Genomic DNA, 18,247 nt, shown 5'->3' with positions numbered 1-18,247 from the left:
TTACTTAATGGAGTTTGGATTACCAGGTGACAGACCTAAGGGAATTCTGGTCCTTTAATTGGCATTCAACCACCCAAAAACAGAAAGGAGCAGAAGCAAAAAGGAGTGTAGAATTAATGCAATTTTCTATCTGAATATTAACATTCAAGTCAGCAAACAAAACCCAAGATTAGAAGTTCTGATTTTATAAACTGCCTTCCCAGCATACCATAAACCAAATAAAACTTCAGGGGAAAAATGACCTACTCCTAACAATTGTTTGTCAGTTATCTATTGCTGCAGAACAAATTACCCCAATATTTAGCAGTTCAAAAAATAATTTTGCTGTATCTCACAATTTTGTGGGCAAGAAGTTGAGCAGGAATCAGCTGAGCAACTCTTCTGCTCCATTTGAGATTGATTGTGATCACTGAGTTATATAAATTGGTAGGTGAGATGGTCTGGAAGGTCTAAGGCCTTCCACCCACATAACTAATACCTTGATGGAAAAATCTAGAAGGCTGAGTTCAGCTGTAACTGTTGCCTAGAGTACCTGTTTATGGCCTTTCTAGCATGACTGTTACAAGGTAATCAGATCTCTTACATGACAGTCCAAGGTCCCAAAAAAAGTTTTTCAAGAACCAGAAAGTATAAGCTGCCAGTTTCTTATGGTCTGGTCCTGGAAATTGGCACAATGTTTTCTCTGCCATGATTTATTGGTCAAATCAGGCATAGAACCCACAATGACTTAAGATGAGGGGACACAGACTTTCATTTCTAGATGACAGGAATGTCAAAGCATTTGGGGCCATTTTTAATCCACTATACAGCCCAATTAATTTTCAGTAATTCTTGCTTATAAATTATATCCTTCAATAAATACATTTTTTAAACTAAAAAGAAAGGAAACTTTGTTCCTCTTTGTTCTCAGATTGCTACTCCTGTAGCCATATGATATTATACCTTGTATTATGGCTGTTGTATATATATTATCACTGCTTCTTAAGTTGACACCGAGGTATTTTTACATTTATGCCCTCATGTTGTTTATATCCCAATATGAATGGACAGTTCATGCAGAAATTTCATAGTGCTTATTTTTGTTCCCACTCCATTGTGCTTTTTTTTTTTAATGCTTAACTATTTTTTTTTATTTTTTTTATGATAGTCTCAGAGAGAGAGAGAGAGAGGCAGAGACACAGGCAGAGGGAGAAGCAGGCTCCATGCACTGGGAGCCTGACGTGGGATTCGATCCCAGGTCTCCAGGATCGCACCCTGGGCCAAAGGCAGGCGCCAAACTGCTGCGCCACCCAGGGATCCCTCCATTCTGCTTTTCTAAGAGGAGTCTGATTGTGCTGCCATTACTAGCATCTCAGTGTACACAGAATTTTTCTCATTATCATTAACCAGTAAAGTATAAAGCCAAAAAGCATTTTGGAGACTGTATAGACTAGACTTGACATTTCACAGAAATAAAAAAAAAAAAAAACTGTGGTTCAGAGAACTTTACATTAACTTGTCTAAATCATGCAAATATTTTATAGGTAAGTTGGAACTAGCATCTAGGTGCTGGTGCTCTTCAGTTGTACTGATGGTATACGTATTTTGTGTTGGTATTTTTTCAAAGGGAATTTCATTTGAAAACTAAAAAGGAAAAGCTATTTTTAAAATGCCAAATTAATCAAACAGAATACCAAACCATAGAAACTAGTGAATGTCCTGAAGGCAGATTTAAAACAAAAACAAAAACAAAAACAAAAACAGGGGTTCCTGGATGGCTCAGCCTATTGAGCATCTGACTCTTGATTTCTGTTCAGGTCATGAGTGCTCACTTCAGCATCACATATACTAAAACTGTTCAGGTCATGATCTCAGGGTCGTGAGATCAAGACCTGTGTTGGGCTCCATGCTCAGCATGAAATCGGCTTGGAATTCCTCTCTCCCTCTGCAACCCCACCTCTGCTTGCATGTTCAGGTGCCCATGCATGCTGTCTTTCTTTCTCTCTCAAAATAAATAAATAAAATATTTTAAAAAAAAACCAAAACACTTAAGACTATTAGTCAATCAATAGGTGTCACAAGACTCAGTCTAAATGCTATTTGTGGTCTTCATATCTCTCTTTCTCTCTCTCTCTCTCTCTCTCTCTCTCTGTGTGTGTGTGTGTGTGTGTGTGTGTGTGTGTGTGTGTGTGTGTCTTTAAACTAACATCCCCTTGTCTCCTTTCCCTTCTTTAAAGGTATCTGCCCAACCGTTTGTCCTTCTTCTGGTTACCTCTTAGGTCCTTCCTGTCTCTAAGACAGTTCTGGGGGATCCCTGGGTGGCTCAGTGGTTTAGCACCTGCCTTTGGACCAGGGTGTGATCCTGGAGTTCCGGGATCGGTCCCACATCGGGTTTCTGCATGGAGCCTGCTTCTTCCTCTGCCTGTGTCTCCGCCTCTCTCTCTCTCTGTATCTCTCATGAATAAATAAATAAATAAATCTTTAAAAAAAAAATAAGACAGTTCTGGTCATTTTAGCCAAATGGGACCACAGGCTCCTAACTGTTTTCAAGATAATTTCTTGTATAAAACATAATGTATTTTCCTTCTATAGGAATGTGCTACCATAATTAATCCATACCTCAAATATCCAGTAGAAAACCTATAAAAGGCAAATCAACTTCAGATTCCATCTTAACTTATTGGCAACATAGTATCTTGAACTTCCTCAGACTGCTTGCCTGATAGTGAAGATAGATGAGGGACACCTGGGTGGCTCAGCGGTTGAGCATCTGCCTTCAGCTCAGAGCATGATCCTGTAGTCCCTGGATCGAGTCCTACATTGGGCTCCCTACATGGAGCCTGCTTCTCCCTCTGCCTGTGTCTCTGCCTCTCTCTGTGTCTCTCATGAATAAATAAATAAAATCTTAAAAAAAAAAAGATATAGGTGATAAGTGCAATCAAGTAAATAAAATTATAATGTCAACATTTGTAATTAATGCTAATAATTGATTTTACAAATAACTAGAAGAAATAATAGTCATTGTAAGAAATCTTACTCCAAGGACATTATAAATCTCATCCACTCAAGATGACAACCAACCCTCTCAAACCACACAAGTTAATTGAAATTTTTTTTTTTACTATACTTTTCCTATAGCCTATTCTCCCCATGGAGGAAATAACATTGACTTTATGGGAATCACTATCAATAAGCTCTAGCTATTGTAATGCTGAAAATAAAGACAAAACTTTAAATAAACCAATTAACACACTACTCCACCTGACAGAGCTATGAAGCACCATTTGTAGGAGCAGTTGGATAAAGAAAGAGGATGCCAGAATGTTATATATCCTGAGTATATCCTGAGTTATTAGAGTAACAGGCATACGATGAAACTTTTGACACCTGCTACACAGATCCTTAAGACTGTAATTCTGAATTCATATGACCAACATATCATGAGGCCCTCTCTCAGCCAAACAGCAGCATGTACATAACTGAATATCTTTGTAACAAATTTGATAGGCTCCCATTTCCCACTGGTCAGCTGTTTGCTGCAGGGACATTATTAACTGCCTCACATTTCCAGGTTAGAAACCATAAATATGCATCTACAAGAAAATAAAAATTCCTGTGATTCTACTCTTACCCAAAGACAAATGTGAATACCTCAGGATGAATTTTTTAATTTATTTTTTTCATTTAATATAAAAATAGAATGTGAACATTTTTTCATGTCTAAATCCTCTTCTGAAAAAAAAATAAATCCTCTTCTGCAGCATCTTTTTCTAAGAGTTGTGTAGCATTCTACCCTATTACTGGTTCATAAAAATGTACTAATTATTGGTCATTTAAATCTACTTCGTTGGGGCAGCCCGGGGAGCTCAGCAGTTTAGAGTCACCTTCGGTCCAGGGTGTGATCCTGGAGACCTGGGATCGAGTCCTGCGTCGGGCTCCCTGCATGGAGCCTGCTTCTTCCTCTGCCTGTGTCTCTGCCTCTCTCTCTCTCTCTGTCTCTCATGAATAAATAAATAAAATCTTTAAAAAAAAATAAATCTACTTCTTTGTTCTTAAAAAAATGCTGTCATGAGTCTACTAGAAGCATATTCATTATATACGTTCATGACTATTTTTCATGACAGAATCAAAGAAGTGAAATCTCTGAACCAAAACATTTGCACATTTTAAGGCTTCTACTGTGTATTCTCAAATTATATCCAGAATCTACCATTTTTATCCTATTTTCTTTTTTTTAAGATTTAATTTAATTTATTTATTTATTAGAGAAAGTGTATGTACACACAGGCACAAGGAGAGACAAAAGTAGAGCGAGAGGGACAAGCAGACTCTCCACTGAGTGGGGAGCTTGATGTGCAGCTCAATCTCAGAACCCTGAGATTATGACCTGAGCCAAAACCAAGAGTTGGATGTTTTCCTGACTGAGCCTCTCAGGCTCCCCTCTCATTTTTTATTCTCTTAACATTATATGAGATATCTATCTTTCCCACATGCTGATAACATTTTAAAAATAATAGTCATCTTTACAAGCCAAACTTGTTATCTCACTGGTACTTCAATTTTCATTTATTTAAATAGATATATCCAATATCTATATTATTGATATATTATGCTTGTACTGGGATTTTTTTCCCTCAATTCTTACCCTATTAGAGTTTCTTGAGCTTGCTATCAACTGAATCTTGTGTTCCTCAAGTCTAGAGTAGTGTGTCTCTTACAATACCCAGAGCAGAGTTTGTACCCAGTAATGTTTGTTGAATAAATGATGGTGACATCAGAAAAAATTAGGCCAGAAACTTAAAGACAGTGAGCAGAGGTCACTCATAATTAGGAATTGGTTATATGCTCACACACAAATATACAATGGAATAATTCACACATAAATAACCGTAATAATTCATTCTTTCAAAAGTATAATAGAAGAACTTTCTTTGGGACTAACAGATAAAAGATCATTCTAATGTAGTTAAAATCCTTACCTGTATAATTTTTAAATGTAGTTTTACTAATTTATGAATATACCCCCACAACTTGAAGCAGGAGCTTCTAAATTCCTTTCTAAGCCTATTTATGGGCCTGCTGCAATGAACAGATGAGATGCATATATAATTAGAGCTTTCCCTTGCATATATTAAATTCATTGCTAAAACCTCAAAAAGTGTATTCTCTTAGAGTAATACAGTGAATTCTGTTGATTATCGAAATGCTGATAAAAAAAAAAAAATGGCAGGGACGCCTGAGTGGCTCAGCAGTTAAAAGCATCTGCCTTTGGCTCAGGGCATGATCCAGGATCCTGGGATCGAGTTCCGCATCAGGCTCCCTGCATGGAGCCTGCTTCTCCCTCTGCCTCTGTCTCTCATGAATAAATAAATAATTTAAACAAAACAAAAATATGGTAATCATATATAATATAATAAAAGCCTCAGTTAGATGAAGGAATTTAATCCAAACCAGCAGAATACAAAGCATAACTGTGCAGAGTGAGTTGGTGTATAACTGTGTGTGTGTGTCTCTCCATGATACCACAACCCAGCTGAAGGAAAGAAAAAGTTCACAGTTCTGACGACCTTCCAGAGGGTGAACTTCCTTGATGATGAGGCAGTGTCAACGTTTGATGTTACCTCTATGAGAACACAGTTCAACTTCACAAGCTCCTTTTGTTTTGTCAGTTCTTCCATTAGGTTCAGCCAGCAGAGGAGAAAGAGAATGAGAAAGGTTAATATGGTGTCCCTCCCAATTGGATGGGGGCTCCCAAATATGGGGCCACCCGGCTAGGTGGAAGCTGGTAGCAGGGGCAAAGGATTTACCTGAGGCAGAACAAAGGAGTTAGAAGTTTATTGGAGGCAGGACAGCAGAAGAGAGGCTGTCTGCCACAAGGCAATGAGTGGGATCTGTATTTAAAGCAGGAAGGTGAAAAGGTATGGAAATATGTAGAATTTTCCTTTTTTGGTGCCTGTGTCCAACTGTATGTAACCCATTGGTCAGCTTACAGATATTTTGAGGTAGGTCTCCCGATGGGCCTGATTATTCAGCCAGGGGGTGGGGAACCATTTGGCCCTTTCTAATTCCACTGCTCAAGCCTGTTGCCTAAAAGTGGCCTCTACAGTTAACATCTGACTTCCACTCACGTTCCACTGGCCAGCATGCCATGACTTGGAGAAGGAGCCTGAGAAATGCAGTCCATTTGTATGCAAGTTTGGGGAGCAGCTAGCCATTCTGTGCCGCATGCATGGCCTTTGGGGTTTTGTAGTGTCACACAGTGCCTTGGAGTATTTTGCTCTACCCAAGTCTCATATATGCTATTATTTATTTGGTATGTTTACATTCACTTATTTTTTATACTTCAGGATTCGTTTTATTTTTATATTTTTATTCATTTATTCATGAGAGGCACAGAGAGGAGGCAGAGACACAGGCAGAGGGAGAAGCAGACTCCATACAGGGATCCTGATGTGGGACTCGATCCCTGAACCCCGGGATCACACCCTGGGCCAAAGGCAGACACTTAACCGCAGAGCCACTCACTCTTCCCTAAGGGTTTATTTTAGAAGAAAACTAACAAAACTATAATTGGAAAGCCAAAGTGAAATATCCATAAATAGAACTTAACTAGAAAAACTAATGTACTAAAAACAAAACAATGTTATAAATTCTAAGCCTCTGAGCTGAGGTTGGCTCTTTCTTTGATGAAAAGGAAGAATAGAGGGACGCCTGGGTAGCTCAGTGGTTGAGCCTCTGCCTTGGGATGGAGCCTCACATCAGGCTCCCCATAGGGAGCCTGCTTCTCCTTCTGCCTGTGTCTCTGCCTCTCTCTGTGTCTCTAATGAATAAATAAATCTTTTTTTTAATTTTTATTTATTTATGATAGTCACAGAAAGAGAGAGAGAGAGAGAGAGGCAGAGACACAGGCAGAGGGAGAAGCAGGCTCCATGCACCGGGAGCCCGACGTGGGATTCAATCCCGGGTCTCCAGGATTGCGCCCTGGGCCAAAGGCAGGCGCCAAACCGCTGTGCCACCCAGGGATCCCTAAATAAATCTTTTTTAAACAGGAGAGAGAGAAAAGGAAGAGTAGAGAGCTAGAAAGAGACACAGTATTTATTTTGTCAATATCAAAAAACTATTCTTTTCCATTTTACAATTATGAATTCTATTTGTTCTTGATTTTAATATTGTCAAAAATGTTCTTGTTTTCCTAGCCTCTCATTAATATATCATTTTTAAGCTTTTGGTGCAGTTTTAATTCAAAATTTCAGTGAAGTTCAAAGTTACTTTTTAAAAATCCAGTATTCTTTCAATAACAAACTTTTCTATATGATAATGACAGATAAATTTGGAAGCATTCCTGCCACCTCACATTTTATCTTTTGCAGTGCTTTCTTCTTTTTTATTCCTTTCTTGATTTGTTTGAATGGTTTTCTTTTTTTTAATTTCATTTCTATTTAAGGGATTGGAAGTTACACAGACAGTTCCTGTTCTTTCATTAATATGCAAATTTACATTTTAACCAATACCTATAGTCAATTATAGCAACATCTAAAAAGTTCTAATTTTAGCACTAACTAGCATTGATCTTTGCATGGTTTTAGGTTTTATTTACTTTGATTTTTACTCTAACCCTTCATCCCAGTCTTTAAATGTTGCCATCAAGAATTTTAGAACCATATTTTTAACTGTTTCTATTAAAATTTGTGTATTGATGTGCTGCTCTTGTATATCACATCTTCTATTATATTCATTTAAAATATTTTGTTATGTGTTCTCATGTAATTATTTCAGAAAGGTTCTGTGGGTGATAACTTTTGGAGCCTTTGCAGGTCAGAATGTTCATTTTGATCTCACATGTAAATTCTAGTTTGGACAGGGGTGCCTGGCTGGCTCAGTCAGTAGAGCATGTGACCCTTGATCTGAAGGTTATGGACTCAAGCCTCACATTGGATATAGAGATTACTTTCAATAAATAAACAAACAAATGAACAAATTCTAGTTGGACAGGTACATATTTGTGTTTTCAGAATATTTCATACTCAGCAGTTGAAAAGTATTGCTGGAGTATTTTCCAACAATCGCCAAGCAATTCTCCAGTTCTCAGTGGATACCAACTGGGTGTCCTACAAACAACTCAATTCTGACACTACCTGGAGATAGCATTAGATCCCACAAGTTAAGGACTCAGTCCTATAAAACTGACCTCATGTCAGATGCCAATCACAAGTTCAGGCTGATAGACTAGTTATAAATGGAGGTTCACATAAGCCTGTCTTCGATTCTGTTAATTTGCTAGAGGAGCTCACCAAACTCAGAGAAACATTTACTTATGTTTATCAGTTTATTATATAAAGGATATTGATAAATAGCCAGATGAAGAGGTACATAGGTGAAGTCCAGAGGGCTCTCATGGGCTGGAGCTTCTGTCCCCATAGAACTGGGATGCAACACCCTCCCAGCATTTGGATGCCTTCACCAACCTGGAAGCTCATCACATCTCAATGTCCAAGATTTGTATAGAGCTCAATTTGCAGCACCCTTCTTCTGCTTTCCAGCCTTCTAATCACTTGGTCTTTCCAGTGACCAGCCCCACCCTAAGTCACCTCTTTAACATAAGCTCTGGTATGCTTAAAAGGGCTAGACATGAATAACAAAAGATGCTCCTATCTCTTAGGAAATTATAGGAGTTTTAGGAGCTTTGTGCTATGAACCAGGGATAAAGACCAAATATAGTTCTCATTATACCACAGTATTGATCTATTGACTTCTGTTACCCAGTTTTTAGTATTACATGGTACTAAAGTATTGCTCAGCTCCTTGGAGGCATTTTTACACCTTGGGACAATCCCAGGGAATGTCATGATGCCCTGAGAGTTTGCAATGTATCCCTTCCTGTTTGGATAGTAGTTTTTCTTTTAGGTAGCTTTCAGCAATTTCTCTGAGTCCTAAGAGTCCTGAAATTTCACAAGTAAGGGATCCCTGGGTGGCGCAGCGGTTTGGCGCCTGCCTTTGGCCCAGGGTGCAATCCTGGAGACCTGGGATCGAATCCCACACTGGGCTCCTGGTGCATGAAGCCTGCTTCTCCCTCTGCCTATGTCTCTGCCTCTCTCTCTCTCTCTGTGACTATCATAAATAAATAAAAATTTTAAAAAAAATTTTCAGAAGTAATTGTCTAAGGCAAAGATTTTTATGATGTTAACATTTGAAAAAAAAACATTTGAGCACTTTTATAAATCTCAACATTTGTGGCTTTGGGCATTATGGAAAATTTCCTTCAGTTGCATATTTGATTATTTGTTCCCTTCAGATTCTCTTATTCTGTCTTTCTGGAACTTTTATTTGACAGACAAAATATATACTCACTACTCTTTCACGCTTCTAATTTTATTTTCTCAGGGCACCTCTCTCTTTGCCTTTTGCTCTTCAATTGTGGAGAGTTCTGTGACTTTATCTCCCAAATCAAACATGTAGTATTGATTGTCCATGTGATGAAGTTTTGGAATATAGGTGAGGTCCCGAGACAACGATCAACAAACAATTCTTGAGATGTCTTTGGTACAAAATGGTGATTTTATTAAAACAGGGGGACAGGATCCATGGGCAGGAAGAGCTGCCGCCCTGGGCCTATGAGGGAAGGATGATTATATACCCAGGTTTTGGGGGAGGTAAGCAAAAGGGAAATTCCAAAAGGATTTTCATATGCTAAGGAAGACCTACAAGATATTGGAGGCCATGTCATTGTCAAGTTAAAGATTGCTTTTCCCCTCTAGCAAGGCATTAACATTAAGACAATTGGAAGCTTCCTGAAGAAGTCACACACATCCCACCCTGTGGGATATCACCTGTGGTTTGTCCTCAGCTAGCCCTGCTCCCTCATCACATGTATTAAATTTTATTAATTTTAATTTGGAAGAATTATGTTTTCCTTAGATTGCAATATTTTTGTTACAGGCTATAGTTTTGTGAATACAGTGTTCTCTTGTATGATATCCAGTCTGAAGAGAATTAGTTCATTTTTTAAATGTTCTCTTTTGGTGTTTTGAATCATCTGATGGACATTTGGTTTTGTCAAATAACTGGTATTTTTTTAAGATTTTATTTATTTATTTTTAATTAATTAATTTATTTTTTTAGATTTTATTTATTTATTCATGAGAGACACAGAGAGAGAGAGGCAGAGACACAGGCAAAGGGAGGAAGCAGCCCCCATGTAGGGAGCCTGAAGTGGGACTCAGATCCTGGCACTCCAGGATCATGCCCCTGGGCCAAAGGCAGGCCCTAAACCGGTGAGCCACCCAGGCATCCCTATTTATTTATTTAAGAGGGGGGGGGTTAGGGGGAGGGGCAGGGTAGGGGGAGAGAGAAGCCGACTCCCCGCTTAGTAGAAAGCGGGACAGGGAGCTTGATCCCAAGACCCTAGGATCATGACCTGTGCTAAAGGCAGACACTTAACTGACTGAGCCACCCAGGCACCCTCCTGTTAAACTTTTTGACCAATGCACTAAGTTAATGAGTAAGTTGTTCTTATGAGTTGAATTGTGTCCTCCAAAAAGACATGTTGAAGCCCTAATCTCAATACCTGTGAATGTGACTTTATGTAGGAATAGTCTTTGCAGATATAATCAATTTAAGATGAAATCACTATAGCATAGGCCCTGATCCATGACTGTATCCTGATAAGAGGAAAATTTAGGGGCTCCTCCTGGGTGGCTCCTTTGGTTAATTACCTGGCTTTTGATTTTGGCTCAGGTCATGATCTCAGGGTCCTGAAATCAAGCCACATAGGACTCTGTGCTGGGCTTGGAGCCTGCTTAAGATTTTCTCAACTCCTGCCCCTCCCCTCTCTTAGAAAAGAGGGAAATTTAAGTGCAAGCACACTGGAAGAATGACAGAATGTGACAACAGAGGCAGAGATTGAAGTGTTGCTGCTGCTGGAAGTCAAAGATGGCTTGTAAGCCACCAGAAGTTAGGAAGAAGCAAAGAAGGATTCTCCCCAATAGGCTTCAGAGGGAATATGGCCTAGCTGACAGGCTTGAGTTCAAAAGTGTAGCCTCGGGATCCCTGGGTGGCGCAGCGGTTTGGCGCCTGTCTTTGGCCCGGGGCGCGATCCTGGAGACCCGGGATCGAATCCCACGTCGGGCTCCCCGTGCATGGAGCCTGCTTCTCCCTCTGCCTATGTCTCTGCCTCTCTCTCTAGCTCTCTCTCTGTGTGACTATCGTAAATAAATAAAAATTAAAAAAAAAAAAAAAAAAAAAAAAAACAAAAGTGTAGCCTCCGAAACTGTGAGAGAATACACTCCTGTTTTCATGTATGTATGTATGATAGATAGATGATAGATAGATAGATAGATAGATAGATAGATAGATAGATAGATTTATTATGAGGAATTGGCTCATTTAAGTCCTAAGAACTGCAGTTGGTAAGCTGTAGATATGAGCGCCAATGTTCTAGTTCCAGTGTGAATATCGACAGACTTGAGACCCAGGACAAGCTGATGTCCCAGCTCAAAGCAGCCAGGCAAGAGGAAATTTCCCCTCAATTGAGGTAGTGTTAGCTCTTTTGTTCTATTCAGGCCTTCAACTGATTGGATGAGAGGACAATCCGTTTTAGTCAGTCTACTGATTCAAAAGTTAACTTCCAAAAACACCCTCCCAGACACATCCAGAGTAATGTTTGACTAAATATCTAGGCATTCCATGATCCAATAAAGTTGACACATTAAATTGACCATCACAAATCTGCCCTTGGTCAACTTGGCACCCATACACAGCTCATTAAACCATACTTAATCCCCAAATAAAGATAATAATAAGGTCATAATTCCATGTAACATGACACAACTATCCCGTGTACAACCAAAAACATAGTAACCCTTTCTTAGAAGAAAAGGTTAAAACTTGGAGTGAGGTTTACTCTTCTCTTTAATATCCTTTAACTTAAATTCTGTGATGTAAAATTAATACATAAATAGTATAATATAAAGTTAATACATTTATGTGCCATGATAAGGGAAAAGGAGAAGAAAAAAAAACAAAGAAATAGATATAGATATACAAACACACAAATGTATTTGTAGCAAAATAAAGAGGAAATACTCAGTGACAATTTACAGTCCTCATTGCTGTGATTGGTTATGTGGTCATTGCTGGTATTGATAACTATCTTCTTTCACTGTCCACTCTGTATTCTCTTTGCCTTCAGGAAGTACCTCAGCTGGTCATGTTACCTGGCTGAAGGACCCAAACCTTTCTTTCTTTTCTTTTTTTTTTTAAGATTTTATTTTTTATTCATGAGAGACAGAGAGAGAGAGGCAGAGACACAGGCAGAGGGAGAAGCAGGCTCCATGCAAGGAACCTGATGCTGAACTCAGTCCCAGGACCCCAGGATCACACCCCAGGCTCAACAGCTGAGCCACCCAGGCATCCCACAAACCTATATTTCTGATGGGTCTGGCCCTTAGTAGCCCTGCCTGAATTAAGTTATCAAAGTTTTCCATTGACCTTAGTCACAGGGCATGGCAATACTAAACGATACCCTAAGGGATCTCTGTATTCCACACATTCCTTACCTCCACTGTGGAGGATGGTCCAGTTTCCTCTTGGTAATCAGGCTCAATTACCCCAGCCAGCACAGGAACTCTCTCCTTTGCCTGTTGATGCAGATACATAAGATGTCCAAAGTGGCTGAGCTGTGGTCTCAATTTCCAGTTCAATGGACATCATAGTTGTATCTCCTGGTGGATGCATTTCTGCCCTTGGAACTAAGACTTCTAGACCAGCAGGACACAGAGTCGTGAGAACAGGAAGCAAATATTTTACTAGTGGGTCACTGGGGGTAACAGTAAGTGATACCAATTCCATTTCCACTCCTTGGCTCCTTGCACTCCTTGTGGGGGAAACAGTGCCATATATTGGATACTGATTCAGGGTATATACAGCCTTCTGGAGAACACTTTCCCAGCCCTGCAAGGTACTGACCTCTAGCTGTCTGACATCTATCACCCATTTACCCTGCTGATTACTCAGACACAACATCTTCTTCTCTGCATTTGTTCACTTTGAGCTTGCCATTTTCTTGGATCTGTTCTAAATTCTGAAGTGGTTTTCTTCAAAGAATTTGGGCTTTGTTTTTTTCTCACTGTGTCACTTCTCAATCTAATACAATCTACTTTTCATTTTTCATACAATTAATCGTCCAAAATAATCAGTCTTGCCATTATTCAGAGATTCCTCAACATGTCTTATCTATTCATGGAAATCTTTCTCATTTTATAATACTTCTATGAATTTCTTCTCAAATTTTAGGGGATTTGAGACATAAAGGGAAGCAAATATATGTGTTTGGCTTATTATATCTATCCATTCTCTGGCTTTGCTGTTTAAATGTAACATATCATGACCAGAAACAAAGAATTTCTGATTAAAAATGGTGAATTAGTGGGGTGTCTGGCTGGCTCAGTCAGTACAGCATGCAACTCTTGATCTTGCAGTTGTGAGTTTAAGCCCCACATTGGGTGTAGAGCTTATATTGAAAAACTAAATAAAAAAATATTTTTTTAAATCAAAAACCATTTATTTTTTTTAAAAACTCCTTTAAAAAAAAAACCTTGTCCAAAGTTTTTATTTAAAAAGGTGAATTGGGCAGCCCGGGTAGCTCAGCGGTTTAGCACCGCCTTTGGCCCAAGGCCTGATCCTGGAGACCCGGGATCGAGTCCCACGTTGGGCTCCCTGCGAGGAGCCTGCTTCTCCCTCTGCCAGTGTCTCCGCCTCTCTCTCTCTCTCTCTCTCTCTCTCTCTATGTCTCTCATGAATGAATAAATAAAATCTTTTTTTAAAAATTAAAAAAAAGAACATTAAAAAAACCCACAAGAGCAAATGAAATGAAAAAGGACACATAATATATGGTAAATTTTGCCAACTTTTTTTTTTTTTTTTTTTAGAGAAGGAGGGAGAGAGAGTAATGGGGACACAGAGAGAGGGAAAGAGAATCTTAGGCAAGCTCCATACCCAGCACAGAGCTTGGTCTCACAACCTGAGCCAAAATCAAGAGTCAGATGCTTAACCTGCTGAGCTACTCAGGTGCCCCATGCCAGCTTTTATTTTTATTTTTTATTTTTGGAAGGGTACCAAATTACTTTATTTGAAGGAATGATACAAATGAAAGAAGTTTTGGTACAACTTATAGAAAAGGTAAAGGTAACCCCAACATGTGTGCACTGCCTCGGTGGCCAGGGAAGTCACCCTGTGGCTATGGGAAGACAACCTAAGGCTTAGCTCTCACTATCACTGTTTCCCAGGGTGTGCTTGTCAAAGAGATACTCTGCCATGCCAGGTTCGGGAGCCCCCATCTTGCACAGGCTGGTTACATGGTCACCCAGTTCTTTGATAGATTTCACCTGCTCCTTCAGGTAATGCGTCTCAATGAAGTCACACAAGTGGGGGTCGTTTTTATCAGTGGCCAGTTTGTGCAGTTCCAGTAGTGACTGATTCACACTCTTTTCCAAGTGTAACGCACACTCCATTGAATTCAGCCCATTCTCCCAATTGTCACGGTCTGGTTTCCTAATATCCTGAAGGAAGATTCTACCACCTCGTTGGTTCTGCAGCTTCATCAGTTTCTCAGCATGTTCCCTCTCCTCATGAGATTGGTGGAGAAAATATTTGGCAAAGTTCTTCAGAGCCACATCATCACGATCAAAGTAGTAAGACATGGACAAGTAGACGTAGGACGCATAGAGCTCCACGTTGACCTGGCGGTGGACGGCGGCCTCGAGTCCTGGTGGCAGAAGGCGCACCTGCGAGGGGGCCGCGGCGTCCTGGCGGCGGCTGAAGAGCGGCGGCGGCCTGGGCCTGGGCCTGGGCCTGGGCGCGTCCGAGAGCGCTGCGTGGAGGGGCAGAGGCTGGCTCTGAGCGCCGGTTCCGTCCGAGCACTGCTGAAGCAGGAAACCGCGGCGACTCTCTGGCGGAGACTCCCCAAGCCAACTTTCAAAAGATAGAGGGCGGTCGGGTGGGTAATAAGTGACTGCCTGGGGTGGAGGAGGTGCACGTCATTCACTCTACAGAACCCCTCAGGGGCTCAGTATTCACAAGCTAAAATGGGGTTCTCAGCCTGCTGCAGGCCTACTTCCCAGGACCACACAACTAGGTAACTATTTCCCTACTCATGTTTCTCCACCCCTCATGAATCAAAGGGCCAGAAGGTTATTTTCCGGAAAATTTGAGTCCAAGAAACTCTAGATTCAGGAAAAGTCGGTCAAATAGAGGGTAGTTGTGAGGCAAGGGGCTAACAGCATGGAATTAAAAGAATTATTACATACTGAGCTATAACTCCTGTATCGGTTTCCTCATGCTGCTGTAACAAAGTACCACAAACCACAAGTCAGTGGCTTAAATAACAGAACTGTGTTGTCTCACAGCTCTGTAGGCTAAAAGTCCGAGATCAAAGTGTAGGCAGGATTGGTTCCCTTTGAGTACTGTGGGGGAGAATCTGTTTGTCTCTCTCCTAGGTTCTGGGGGTTTGCTGGCAATCTGTGACATTCCTTGGCTTAGGCTGCATCACTCCAATCTCTGCCTCTATCTTTATGTGACATTCTTCCCGTGAGTGCATGTCTGTAGTCAAATTTCCCCTTTTCACAAGGGACCATCATATTGAATTAGGGGCTCATCCTATTTCAGTATGACCTTATCTTAAAGAGCTAAAACTACAGTGACCCTATTTCCAAATAAGGTCACATTCGGAGATACTGAGGTTTAGACTTCAACATTTGAATTTGGGGGTACATAATTCAATCAATAAAGTTCCCTTACTTATCCTATTCTCAGAATTCCAATAATTGGATATTCTTTTTTTTTTAAACGGTTTATTTTTTATTTTATTTTTTAAATTTTTATTTATTATTTATGATAGTCACACACACAGAGAGAGAGAGAGGCAGAGACACAGGCAGAGGGAGAAGCAGGCTCCATACACCGGGAGCCTGATGTGGGATTCAATCCCGGGTCTCCAGGATCGCGCCCTGGGCCAAAGGCAGGCGCCAAACCCCTGCGCCACCCAGGGATCCCAATAATTGGATATTCTGAACACATCTTTGTCACCCTTCTCCCTGTGTGTTTGAAAAAATTAAAAGAACCTAGATAAAAAGTTTTAAAAAAACCTGACACTTGTAGTTCTTCAAAGATTGCATTTTGCTTCAGTTTATTCTACCTGTTGTCAAGTCTCACCCACATGTACAGAGCTTCCAATCAGCTCCTTAGTTCTTAAATATGAAATGAGCATCCTGGAATCACTAGGTACCTAAGTAGTGTTTCCAATAAGGAAGAGACAAATGGAAACAGAAATATAAAGCCCTGAAGGAAACAGACATAATGCAGTATCAGAAGAAAGCTTTTTTAAAAATTATAATTAATAATCACAGAGAGATAAAATACTGCAATCATAAATTTATCTTTTTTTTTAATTTTTTTTAATTTTTATTTATTTATGATAGTCACAGAGAGAGAAAGAGAGAGAGGCAGAGACACAGGCAGAGGGAGAAGCAGGCTCCATGCACCGGGAGCCCGATGTGGGATTCGATCCCAGGTCTCCAGGATCGCGCCCTGGGCCAAAGGCAGGAGCCAAACCGCTGCGCCACCCAGGGATCCCTTATCTTTTTTTTTAAGTAAACTCAACCCCCAATATGGAGTTTAAACACATGACCCCAAGATCAGGAATCATATGCTCTACACACTGAACCCATTAGGATCCCCTGCAATCATAAATTTAAAATGGGATGTTTTGAAAAGAAAATGTTTCCAAAAAAAGAAAGTGGTCTTAGAAATCAAAAGCAGGATAGAATAAATAAGAGTAGATTATCAAAGAAATAATATAATATGAAATATACATAATAAAACATATATGAAAATATATATACATGAGGAGTGCCTGTATGGCCCTAGAGGTTATGTGTCTGCCTTCGGCTCAGGTCATGGTCCTGGGGTCCTGGGATGGAGTCCCTCATCAGGCTCCCTGCTCAGCTGGAGTTCAGTAATCTGCTTCTTCTTCTCTTTCTGCCTCTCCCCCAGCTTGTGTGCTCATGCTCTCTCTCTCTGTCTCTCAAATAAATAAATGACATTTAAAGAGAAAAGAAAATATATGTACACGAATTTTATGTGAAATTATATATATAATATTTATTTCCCTGGAAACCTTCCCAACCCTTTTTCCTCTTGCTCCACTCTCAACCTGTTTTTCTCTAGATCCAATACAGTAGTCATCCTGGGATGTCTCTTTGCTGCTTTTCTGACAGTAAATATTTACAATCTAAAAATAACATAAAACCACCTTATAAACTAAGAAACAATATTGAGAAAAACTCTAGATTTATTAATATAGCAATAGATGATGAAAGACAGTAAAGCAATCTTCTTAGCCAAAATTTTGATTGTGATGCAACAATGAAGTTATTTTTAGTCACACAACATATCAAGAAATAAATCTTCCATACAATCTTTCTTGAGAAGCTTTTTGATGATATGCTTAAGCCAAGCAATGGATTATGCAAAGCATAGGTTGTGGACTATAAGAAAGGAAGGATCTAGCCAGACAAGCAGCAAAGCAAAGAGACATTTCAGGATGACCACTGTTTTGGGCCTAAAAAAAAAAAAAGAAAGAAAAGAAAAGAAAAGAAAAAAGAAAAAAGAAAAGCAGATTCAAATTTGAGCAGGAGGGGATCCCTGGGTGGCGCAGTGATTTAGTGCCTGCCTTTGGCCCAGGGCGTGATCCTGGAGACCTGGGATCGAATCCCACATCAGGCTCCCGGTGCATGGAGCCTGCTTCTCCCTCTGCCTATGTCTCTGCCTCTCTCTCTCTGTGTGTGACTATCATAAATTAAAAAACAAAAAAAAAACAAAAAACAAAAAAACAAATTTGAGCAGGAGGAAACAAGGCTGAGGAGAAACGTCTCTAGGAAAATAAATATAATTAATAGTTTGACATATTTTTGCATTACTAAGGTATCTGCTATAAATAGGTATATAGATATTGCCATATCTCTTTGGGAAAAAAGGGAACATAATAAAATGATATAAAATTATAAAATTTTCTTAAAAATCAAAAAATTGTTTGAGGAAAGGAAATTTTTTTTTAAGATTTTATTTATTTATTCACAATAGACATAGAGAGAGAAAGAGGCAGAGACACAGGCAGAGGGAGAAGCAGGCTCCATGCCGGGAGCCCGACATGGGACTCGATCCTGGGACTCCAGGATCGCGCCGTGGGCCAAAGGCAGGCGCCAAACCACTGAGC

At 39.9% G+C, this 18,247-nt stretch overlaps 1 protein-coding gene across 1 annotated transcript; it reads right to left on the bottom strand.

The window, feature by feature from the left end:
* Positions 1-14,201: 14,201 nt before the first annotated feature.
* On the bottom strand, positions 14,202-17,217 carry LOC129502449 (ferritin heavy chain-like). Its single transcript, XM_055314054.1, has 2 exons — positions 17,159-17,217; positions 14,202-14,946 (listed from the first exon to the last, which is right to left on the bottom strand). Exons 1-2 carry the CDS (start codon positions 17,215-17,217, stop codon positions 14,235-14,237), a joined length of 771 nt encoding a protein of 256 aa, XP_055170029.1. The 3' UTR covers positions 14,202-14,234.
* Positions 17,218-18,247: the final 1,030 nt, after the last annotated feature.

The sequence above is a fragment of the Nyctereutes procyonoides genome, unplaced genomic scaffold (genome assembly GCF_905146905.1).
Source record: "Nyctereutes procyonoides isolate TBG_1078 unplaced genomic scaffold, NYPRO_anot_genome, whole genome shotgun sequence".
NCBI classification, from domain to species: domain Eukaryota; kingdom Metazoa; phylum Chordata; class Mammalia; order Carnivora; family Canidae; genus Nyctereutes; species Nyctereutes procyonoides.
Note: the sequence above shows the minus strand (reverse complement) of the source record. Positions and strands in the feature narration are given on the sequence as shown.